General features: G+C 46.6%; 1 protein-coding gene across 1 annotated transcript; it reads left to right on the top strand.

The window, feature by feature from the left end:
- Window positions 1-3,130: 3,130 nt before the first annotated feature.
- Window positions 3,131-9,266, top strand: LOC138350620 (uncharacterized). Its single transcript, XM_069301656.1, has 2 exons — window positions 3,131-6,313; window positions 8,272-9,266. The coding sequence occupies exons 1-2, from the start codon at window positions 3,625-3,627 to the stop codon at window positions 8,685-8,687; spliced, it is 3,105 nt and encodes a 1,034-aa protein (XP_069157757.1). The 5' UTR covers window positions 3,131-3,624; the 3' UTR covers window positions 8,688-9,266.
- The last annotated feature ends 1,462 nt before the right edge of the window (window positions 9,267-10,728 follow it).

The raw sequence follows: 10,728 nt of genomic DNA, 5'->3' as shown, positions 1-10,728 counted from the left end.
TTATGTGCCTCTAGGCGGCCCTTTATGTGCCTCTAGGCGGCCCTTTATGTGCTTCTAGGCGGCCCCTTTATGTACCTCTAGGCCGCCCCTTTATGTGCCTCTAGGCGGCCCTTTATGTGCCTCTAGGCGGCCCTTTATGTGCCTCTAGGCGGCCCTTTATGTGCTTCTAGGCGGCCCCTTTATGTACCTCTAGGCCGCCCCTTTATGCACCTCTAGGCGACCCCTTTATGTGCCTCTAGGCGGCCCTTTATGTGCCTCTAGGCGGCCCTTTATGTGCCTCTAGGCGCCCCTTTATGTGCCTCTAGGCGGCCCCTTTATGTACCTCTAGGCGACCCCTTTATGTGCCTCTAGGCGGCCCTTTATGTGCTTCTAGGCGGCCCTTTATGTGCCTCTAGGCGGCCCTTTATGTGCCTCTAGGCGGCCCTTTATGTGTCTTTAGGCGGCCCTTTATGTACCTCTAGGCCGCCTTTTATGTGCCTCTAGGCGGCCCCTTTATGTACCTCTAGGCGGCCCTTTATGTACCTCTAGGCGGCCCCTTTATGTACCTCTAGGCGGCCTTTTATGTGTCTCTAGGCGGCCCTTTATGTGCCTTTAGGCGGCCCTTTATGTACTTCAAGGCGGCCCTTTATGTGCCTCTAGGCGGCCCCTCTATGTACCTCTAGGCGGCCTTTTATGTGTCTCTAGGCGGCCCTTTATGTGCCTCTAGGCGGCCCTTTATGTACTTCAATTCGGCCCTTTATGTGCCTCTAGGCGGCCCCTTTATGTACCTCTAGGCGGCCTTTTATGTGTCTCTAGGCGGCCCTTTATGTGCCTCTAGACGGCCCCTTTATGTACCTCTAGGCGGCCCCTTTATTTACCTCTAGGCGGCCTTTTATGTGTCTCTAGGCGGCCCTCTATGCACCTCTAGGCGGCCCCTTTATGTACCTCTAGGCGGCCTTTTATGTGTCTCTAGGCGGCCCCTTTATGTGCCTCTATTTGGCCCCTTTATGTGCCTCTAGGCGGCCCTTTATGTGCCTCTAGGAGGCCCCTTTATGTGCCTCTAGGCGGCCCCTTTATGTGCCTCTAGGCGGCCCCTTTATGTGCCTCTAGGCGGCCCCTTTATGTACCTCTAGGCGGCCTTTTATGTGCCTCTAGGTGGCCCTCTATGTGCCTCTAGGCGGCCTTTTATGTGCCTCTAGGTGGCCCTCTATGTGCCTCTAGGCGGCCCCTTTATGTGCCTCTAGGCGGCCCCTTTATGTACCTCTAGGCGGCCCCTTTATGTGCCTCTAGGCGGCCCTTTATGTGCCTCTAGGCGGCCCTTTATGTGCCTCTAGGCGGCCCTTTATGTACCTCTAGGCGGCCCCCTTTATGCACCTCTAGGCGGCCCTTTATGCACCTCTAGGCGGCCCTTTATGTGCCTCTAGGCGGCCCTTTATGTACCTCTAGGCGGCCCCTTTATGTGCCTCTAGGCGGCCCTTTATGTGCCTCTAGGCGGCCCTTTATGTGCCTCTGGGCGGCCCTTTATGTACCTCTAGGCGGCTCCTTTATGTACCTCTAGGCGGCCCTTTATGCACCTCTAGGCGGCGCCTTTATGTACCTCTAGGCGGCCCCTTTATGTACCTCTAGGCGGCCCTTTATGTACCTCTAGGCGGCCCCTTTATGTACCTCTAGGCGGCGCCTTTATGTACCTCTAGGCGGCCCCTTTATGTACCTCTAGGCGGCCCTTTATGTACCTCTAGGCGGCCCCTTTATGTACCTCTAGGCGGCCCTTTATGTACCTCTAGGCGGCCCCTTTATGTACCTCTAGGCGGCCCTTTATGTACCTCTAGGCGGCCCCTTTATGTACCTCTAGGCGGCAATATTATGTACCTCTAGGCAGTCGTTTAAATGCCTTTAGGCGGCCCATTTAAGTGCCTCTATTCGGTTCTTTTATGTGCCTTTAGGCAGCCTTTTATGTACCTCTAGGCGGCCCCTTTATTTACCTCTAGGTGGCCCCTTTATGCACCTCTAGGTGGCCCCTTTATGTACCTCTAGGCGGCCCTTAATGCACCTCAAGGCGGCCCCTTTATGCACCTCTAGGCGGCGCCTTTATGCACCTCTAGGCGGCGCCTTTATGTGCATCTAGGCGGCGCCTTTATGTGCCTCTACGCAGCCCCTTTATGCACCTCTAGGCGGTCCTAACCTAACCTATGAGAGACGTTCAGGGGACGAAAGTTTACTTGTAGTAAACTCCATGTAAGTTGTTTACATTATACTGTGAATATTGTCCACAAGAGAGCGGAGGGGGAGAGGGCGATGGACCCAGAAGCTCAGCTGGGAACCCTTGCAAGAAAATAAATTAATATTTCAAAGCCCAGTTAATATGGTGTAACAAAGTTCGTCGTGGAGATAGCTTTCGCACTGTGCAAAGTTGTACTCGCTAAATACATGCGAGTATGTGGGTAACACATACCCAGCAGGCACATACCTGCTGGGTATGTGCCCTGTTGGACACATACCCAGCAGGAATTACTGTTAGATATTTGGTGAGGCTATATTCCTAACCTAACCTAACCTAACCTAATCTCGCATTGACAAACATTAAGTTTTATTGGTATAGATTTATTGTTTCTTGTTCTATTCTGTGTTGATATAGTTAACAACTTATCATTATTACCTTTGATTTAACTTTTCATCCCTTTAACTACATCAATCATGTCATCTATACTTTTCGAAGAATGTGTAAACATAGCTTCCTTAATCTCTCTTAATAAGGGAGATTTCTAATTCCTGAGATCAACTTTGTCATTCTTCTCTTTATGGGTTCAAGTCAAATTATGTCCAGTATATTGTATGTTGACCAAACTGAAGTGCATAATCTAAATAGGTCCTTACAAGAGCAAGATAAAGGCAGAGAATAACATTACTAAATGCTACACCGTATATTTCTGTGTGAGAAAATGAGCACCATTACTCTACCTAAACCAGAAGCCAACACCACAATGATCACAGGAGTTAGGTCAAAATATTGACAAGTTTTAAGTTATAAAATATAACAAAATGCAGGAGGCAGACTTTGGAATTTTATTTGTTTTAGTGATCTCAAAAATGTATTTCTGGTCCAATGTTTAACACTAACATCTTGTTTTAATAACGTTAAATTGTTCTTCCAGATGACAGAAATCTGAAGAGTATAAAGACAGAAGAAATTAACTAGTTAAAGAACAAATTGATAATAACAAATAAATCTGGAACCGAATATTGCATTAACATGTGAACACATTTTGTAAAATTTGGTTTATTTGGAAATCACTTATATTGTTGGTCAATTAAGTGACTATATTGTGGTTAATGCAGTCGGATCATTACCGATTAGGTCCGAGTTTGATTCCCTGGCAGTGTGAGATGCTCAGCCTCCTGATACCTCTGTTCACCTAGCAGTAAACATTAACCTGGAAATTAGTCAACTGTTGAGGGATGCATCCTGAGGAAGGTCTGTCGTTGGCTTAGGAAGGCCTACACAAGCCTAACAAGCTGCCCGTCTCCGACAGTGAGAAACAATGTTATGTTTTTAAACATAATATAATAACAAAACCAGCGTGGGACATTTACTGCTTGTGTGAAACTTGACAACAGTTGTGTGAGGTGAGAATCATACGGCCCAATATGGCGGCCTCGAGTCCTGTTATCCAACCGGAAGATGTGAACAGACTGTGGTATGGACTGGCTGTGACTAAGGCAGGACGAGACGCGCTAGCAAGTGTGTTTATGTGGTCGTACCGGGGCACCTTCCCAGTAGTGACTTACCTCACTCAGGACTTGGGGTACACCAATGCTCAGTACAGGCGTGTCTTCGATGATCACCAGAGGGATAAACTCGAAGCTTCCTCTGACGCGGCAACTTTTGACATCACCCTGTTGTATAAACTCCTGCAACGTGTGTATGGTCTGGCTGAGATGAATGACCCCACGTGGACCACTCCAGGGCCTCGGGGACCATCACTTGAACACCTCATTTACAGCCTGAAGCAACACCGAAACACGTTGGCCCATGATAATGTGGGAATGTCAGAGCAAGATCTTACATCAACACTGACGGAGCTCAGTGACTTATTGGCTAAGATGCTGGCTGAGGCCGGCGTCCGGTGTGGGACAAACAGCCAGGATGTGGACCACGTGACCAGAGATGTCACCGAGTATATTGGTGGTCTGCTAGCGAAGGTCAGAGAGCCGCTGGATCCCTCAGATGTGGCGTACTTGCCACAGCTCCGCCAGGAGATTAAGATGTTCAAAAGCCACATCAGAGAAGAGGTTAAGCAGATGAGCAAGCAGGAGCTCACTGACGGGTATAAACTGCTGTACCAGATTGTTCCCGCACCCTGGCTCCTCCTCAACATTAACTACAACCCAAGTCTTGCTTTTACACGACTACGACTCCTTGAAGATCCCGTCATAGGGGCAAGACCCTCCCATGCGGCCAAGGGTCAGGATAGCACAAGACCCTCCCACGCTGCCAAGGGTCAGGATATAGATTATGAACACATCTTGAGTATGAGACGAGAGGACGGAAGAGTCCCTCAGTGTGTCCTCCTGACGGGGGAAGGTGGTATGGGCAAGACAACTTTACTCAAGCTCATCCTCGAGAAGTGGGTAGAGGACCCTGCTGCCATACGTCACCTGGGCACTGTGGACCTCGTTTTCTATGTACAGTGCAGGGACTCACATCTTAATACCTTCGATGGTCTCCTCCGCCAGTTACTGACTCAAACACTTAGTGATTCTGGTGTCGACTTCCAGCTGTTTAAGGAGATAATCTTGAGCTTAAATATATTAGTCCTGATTGACGGCTACGACGAGGTCAACGACCATTCAGGAAGGCTGGTGAAGGAGCTGTTGCACCTGCCTGGCAAGGATGTGAGGTTGGTGATAACCACACGGCCGGGGTGGGACCAACAACTGTCACAGCTCGTCCCACACACCAGACCTCGCTGCAACATCCTCGTCTTGGGCATCACTCCAGAACGTCGCGTGGAGTTCGCCGAGAGAACCATCAAGGTGCTGGTGGAGGAAGAGAGCCAACGGAGTGTCATCACAGGGAGGTTTACCCAGCGGCTGGAGCAGATGAGTCAGTTCCTGGGTGAGTACCTCAACACTCCACTCACCTTGACCTTGTTGGCGCTGCTGTGTGTCGAGGCTCCAGAAGAATTTAACAACCTCACCACAAACACTCAAGTCTACGAGAAGATTCATGACTTCATAACCAACAAATTAGTGTCCAGACTCACAGACAAACACGTGACCGAACCCAAAGGAAAATGTGACGAAAATGTGAGAAAGTTTTTGAGGTTCTTAGAAGAAATTAGTTTAAGAGGGGTCCTGAGGAAGGAGTACGACCTTTGGCCGGAGACGGAAGCGGAGATTAGGGAGAAGTGTGACACTCTGGGACTGCCGCAGGAGGAGGTCTTGTCCAACTATTTCACAAGAACCAGCTACCGTCGGGGCTTCAATGTGGTGTGGGTGTTTGGCTATTTTCACGCCAGGTACCAGGAGTATTGTGCCAGCAGGAGGCTGGTCGATCTCTTGTTGAAGGCTGAGCAAGACCGAGGTGATCCAGCATCACACCGTGTGTCAGGGGAAAGCTCTATAATCATTGACCTCTTGGTGGATGTTGTACGTAAGAAAAAGGGTTCCTTGGGAGATCACCTGAGATGGTCAACGTTTGATATTAGCGACGTGAAGCATGAGCTTTGGGCGTGTAACAGATGGTGGAACATTTTAGTCAGCACTACCGGGGTGCTGTGTGCCCGGGGAGTTGAGCACAGGTTCATTACTCACATAATTGACCTGTGCGTGATAGTTACACCTGAGCCTGACGAGCTGTTGAAGCATGTAGCAGAGTCCCGCGGGAGTGAGCACGTCATCCAAGCCGTGTGTGAGAAGCTGCGTACAGAACAAGAGTGGATAATAGAGCGTGTTGACTCGTGGGTTGTCCTGCCGCTTGTTCTTAAGAAGGTGACACCTAAGAACATTTACCTAAACATATACAATACACCCCAACTAAAGCAGCACCTGTCTGCACTGTCAGTGCTGGCAAAAATGAAGGTAACCATATCCTTAGATCTTCACTATAGTTTATACAGCAAAGACGGAAATATTGATAAATCAAAACAATGTTTGGAGAGGCTGACAGCCCCCGGCAGTAAGTGTACCTTAGAGGGGTTTGAGGGTCACTTGTCTGAGGCAGTCATACCCCTCCTGCCTCCCACCCTCGAGAGCCTCACCCTGCACCTCACACTACAGCAACTGCCCGTCCTCATCCGTCACCTGCCTCCCCTTCCTCACCTGCAGAATCTTGGTAAATATTCATATTTTCCACCATAATTTTTAGGGTTATTTATTAATACCAAAATTACGCAAAGGGCTTCATTCGTCATGTTTAATATAGTAATTCTGATTTACATTGTTTACATATATGTTTACAACCTTATGGACGAAAGATTCCTTATATTGTTTACAAACATAACACCTTAAGGGTGACAAACACCTGATATTGTTTACAAATATAGTCACCTTAAGAGCGACAAACACCTTACATTGTTTACAAATATAGTCACCTTAAGGGTGACAAACACCTTATATTGTTTACAAGTATAGTCACCTTAAGGGTGACAAACCTTCTACTTTGATTACAAATATAGACTTATTAAGGGCGACTACTCCATGAATAATAAATTTTCGAAACATTCCGCTGCTGTATATATTCTTGTGCATAAATAATTTCATGAAGTATTTAGCGACGCCATACTTTTGGTTCAGATGACTTACCACTTTGACTTTGACTCGTGGTACAGATCTCCTTTCACTGTGACCTAATTCCTGTTCAGAATGACCTTTCACTGTGACCTAATTCCTGTTCAGGATGATCTTTCACTGTGACCTAATTCCTGTTCAGGATGACCTTTCACTGTGACCTAATTCCTGTTCAAGATGATCTTTCACTGTGACCTAATTCCTGTTCAGGATGACCTTTCAGTGTGACCTAATTCCTGTTCAGGATGACCTTTCACTGTGACCTAATTCCTGTTCAAGATGACCTTTTACTGTGACCTAATTCCTGTTCAAGATGACCTTTCACTGTGACCTAATTCCTGTTCAAGATGACCTTTCACTGTGACCTAATTCCTGTTCAAGATGACTTTTCACTGTGACCTAATTCCTGTTCAAGATGACCTTTCACTGTGACCTAATTCCTGTTCAAGATGACCTTTCACTGTGACCTAAATCCTGTTTAGGATGACCTTTCACTGTGACCTAATTCCTGTTTAAGATGACCTTTCAGTGTGACCTAATTCCTGTTCAAGATGACCTTTCACTGTGACCTAAATCCTGTTCAAGATGACCTTTCACTGTGACCTAATTCCTGTTCAAGATGACCTTTCACTGTGACTTAATTCCTGTTTAAGATGACCTTTCAGTGTGACCTAATTCCTGTTCAAGATGACCTTTCACTGTGACCTAATTCCTGTTCAAGATGACCTTTCACTGTGACCTAATTCCTGTTTAAGATGACCTTTCAGTGTGACCTAATTCCTGTTCAAGATGACCTTTCACTGTGACCTAATTCCTGTTCAAGATGACCTTTCACTGTGACCTAAATCCTGTTTAGGATGACCTTTCACTGTGACCTAATTCCTGTTTAAGATGACCTTTCAGTGTGACCTAATTCCTGTTCAAGATGACCTTTCACTGTGACCTAAATCCTGTTCAAGATGACCTTTCACTGTGACCTAATTCCTGTTCAAGATGACCTTTCACTGTGACTTAATTCCTGTTTAAGATGACCTTTCACTGTGGCCTAATTCCTGTGCTAGATGACCTCTCACTGTGACCTTGATCCCTTGGTTAATTAGACCTTCTGTAACTTTGATAATTAATTCAGGTGACCCATCTATCCCTGTGACCTTGATACTTGGTACAGATGACCTTTCACTGTGACCTTGACTAAGTTTATATGACCTTCTAATGAGACCTTGACCATTGATAAAGATGACCATGACTGTGACCGTGACCATGATACAAATGACCTTGACCATTGACACAGATGACCTTGACCATTGATACAGATGACCTTGACCGTGGCTTTTAAAAGCTATTAATACATAGTTTAGATGCTATTAATACTGTCCAAAATACGGACTTGTCATCAGGTAATAAACCCAGCAGTAAGGTGAGTGGATGGCTCAGTATGTCTTCTTGTTATATCTTAGAACATACCAGTAACGACCGTGACTGTATCTCAGTGTATGTCTTCAGACATTGACCTGGACGCCACGGGCTACGTGGACCCGGACACCCTGGACGCCACGGGCTACGTGGACCCGGACACCCTGGACGCCACGGGCTACGTGGACCCGGACACCCAGGACGCCACGGGCTACGTGGACCCGGACACCCTGGACGCCACGGGCTACGTGGACCCGGACACCCTGGACGCCACGGGCTACGTGGACTCGGACACCCTGGACGCCACGGTCTACGTGGACTCGGACACCCTGGACACTCTGCCGTGCCAGGGAAGGATACTCACCCTGACCATCAGGCGGGACCTCACTGATGACGACCCCGCCATAGACTGGTGCTGCCACCTGGCGGCTCAGCTGTGTCCTTTCTCAAGAGAAGGGTATAGTCGCCTGGCCTTCCCTGACACGCGTCTCACCAGTACGTATTGACTACATTTTAACACGTGAATATCTGTAAGTTAGTTGTTTAATTCACAGTGCTTCCAGTGGTTTCAAAAATATTTTTACATTAAAAGTCATGAATTAGAGAACTTATAAGGCTTCTTGAGTAACTTTGAGCACTGTTTAGCGACCAAGAATATTCATTAAGCAAGCTTCACTGCTTATAAGATAACACTGATCAATATTTAGCCCAACATTGTCTTGCTTAATACAAGCTAGATTTACTTGATATAAGTTTTCTTTGGCATGAGTGTGTGACATAGACAGGTGTGGGTGGGGAGAGTAGCCAGGTGTGGGCTTTATTGTTCCCTCTCATGTGCAGGTGTGGGTCGGGAGAGTAGCCAGGTGTGACAACGTTTGTTTTCATGTATTAGCTACGTTATTGTGTGGTTGTAAATAAGTTGCCACAACGTACTGCACAACTTTGGCTAAACAATTTTGAGACCGTGTCGCAACCTTAAATGTTGCATAAAAGTCGTTTTCCTGATTGATGGAATATATTTAAAAAATGTAGAAATATTTTAAAAATATATTTTTACATATACTATAAATAAAACTGAAGCATAATAAAAGGTAGGTTAAAAATATTTTATTCATTACTTTCACTTAATGGAGAATCCATGGTAGTGGTGGTGGAATTGTTGCTGGGTTGTGGTTGGTGGCTGTGGTGGTAGGTTGTGATTGGTGGCAGTGGTGGGTGATGTTTATTGTTGGTGGTAGTGGTTGGTTCTAGTGGTGGTTAATAGTTGTGGTTGGTGGTGGTGGTGGTTGATTGCTGTGGTTGGTAATTGTGGTGGCTGATGGTTGTGATTAGTGGTAGTGGTGGTTAATGTTAATGGTGGTTGAGGTTGTGGTGGTTTATGGTATTGGTGGTTGATAGCTCTGGTGGTTGATGTCTGTGATGGTTGATGGCTAAGGTGGTTGATGGTGGTGGTAGTTAATGGTTGTGGTGGTTGATGGTAGTGTTTGTTGATGGTTGCGGTGGTTGATGGTAGTGTTTGTTGATGGTTGTGGTGGTTGATGGTAGTGTTTGTTGATGGTTGTGGTTGTTGATGGTTGTGGTGGTTGATGGTGGTGATAGTTAATGGTTGTGGTGGTTGATGGTAGTGTTTGTTGATGGTTGTGGTGGTTGATGGTAGTGGTGGTTGATGGTTGTGGTGGTTGATGGTAGTGGTGGTTGATGGTAGTGTTTGTTGATGGTAGTGGTGGTTGATGGTTGTGGTGGTTGATGGTAGTGGTGGTTGATGGTAGTGGTGGTTGATGGTTGTGGTGGTTGATGGTAGTGGTGGTTGATGGTAGTGGTGGTTGATGGTAGTGGTGGTTGATGGTAGTGGTGGTTGATGGTAGTGGTGGTTGATGGTTGTGGTGGTTGATGGTAGTGGTGGTTGATGGTAGTGGTGGTTGATGGTAGTGGTGGTTGATGGTAGTGGTGGTTGATGGTAGTGGTGGTTGATGGTTCTGGTGGTTGATGGTAGTGTTTGTTGATGGTTGTGGTGGTTGCTGTTTGCGGTGAATGATGGTAGTGTTTGTTGATAGTTGTGGTAATTGATTGTTGTGGTGGTTGATGGTTGTTGTGGATGATTGTTGTAGTGGTTGATTGTTGTGGTGGATGATTGTTGTGGTGGTTGATTATTGTGGTGGTTAATTATTGTGGTGGTTGATGGTAGTGTTTGTTGATGGTTGCGGTGGTTGATGGTTGCGGTGGATGATGGTAGTGTTTGTTGATAGTTGTGGTAATTGATTGTTGTGGTGGTTGATGGTTGTTGTGGATGATTGTTGTAGTGGTTGATTGTTGTGGTGGATGATTGTTGTGGTGGTTGATTATTGTGGTGGTTAATTATTGTGGTGGTTGATGGTTGTGGTTGTTGATTGTTGTGGTGGTTAATGGTTGTGGTGGTTGATTGTTGTGGTGATTAATGGTTGTGGGGGTTGATGGTTGTGGTGGTTGATGGTTGTGGTGGTTAATTATTGTGGTGGTTGATGGTTGTGGTGGTTGATTGTTGTGGAGGTTGATGGGTGTGGTTATGGG

Source organism: Procambarus clarkii, chromosome 46, assembly GCF_040958095.1.
Source record: "Procambarus clarkii isolate CNS0578487 chromosome 46, FALCON_Pclarkii_2.0, whole genome shotgun sequence".
Taxonomy (NCBI): Eukaryota; Metazoa; Arthropoda; class Malacostraca; order Decapoda; family Cambaridae; genus Procambarus; species Procambarus clarkii.
The sequence above is the reverse complement of the archived record's forward strand: the minus strand, read 5'-3'. Positions and strand labels throughout refer to the sequence as shown.

Excerpts from the sequence above, each read along its gene's own strand:
- LOC138350620 (XM_069301656.1), top strand. The coding sequence starts at position 3,625 with ATGGCGGCCTCGAGTCCTGTTATCCAACCGGAAGATGTGAACAGACTG. Across the intron at positions 6,314-8,271 it reads TCCTCACCTGCAGAATCTTG|ACATTGACCTGGACGCCACG; the intron begins GTAAATATTCAT and ends GTATGTCTTCAG.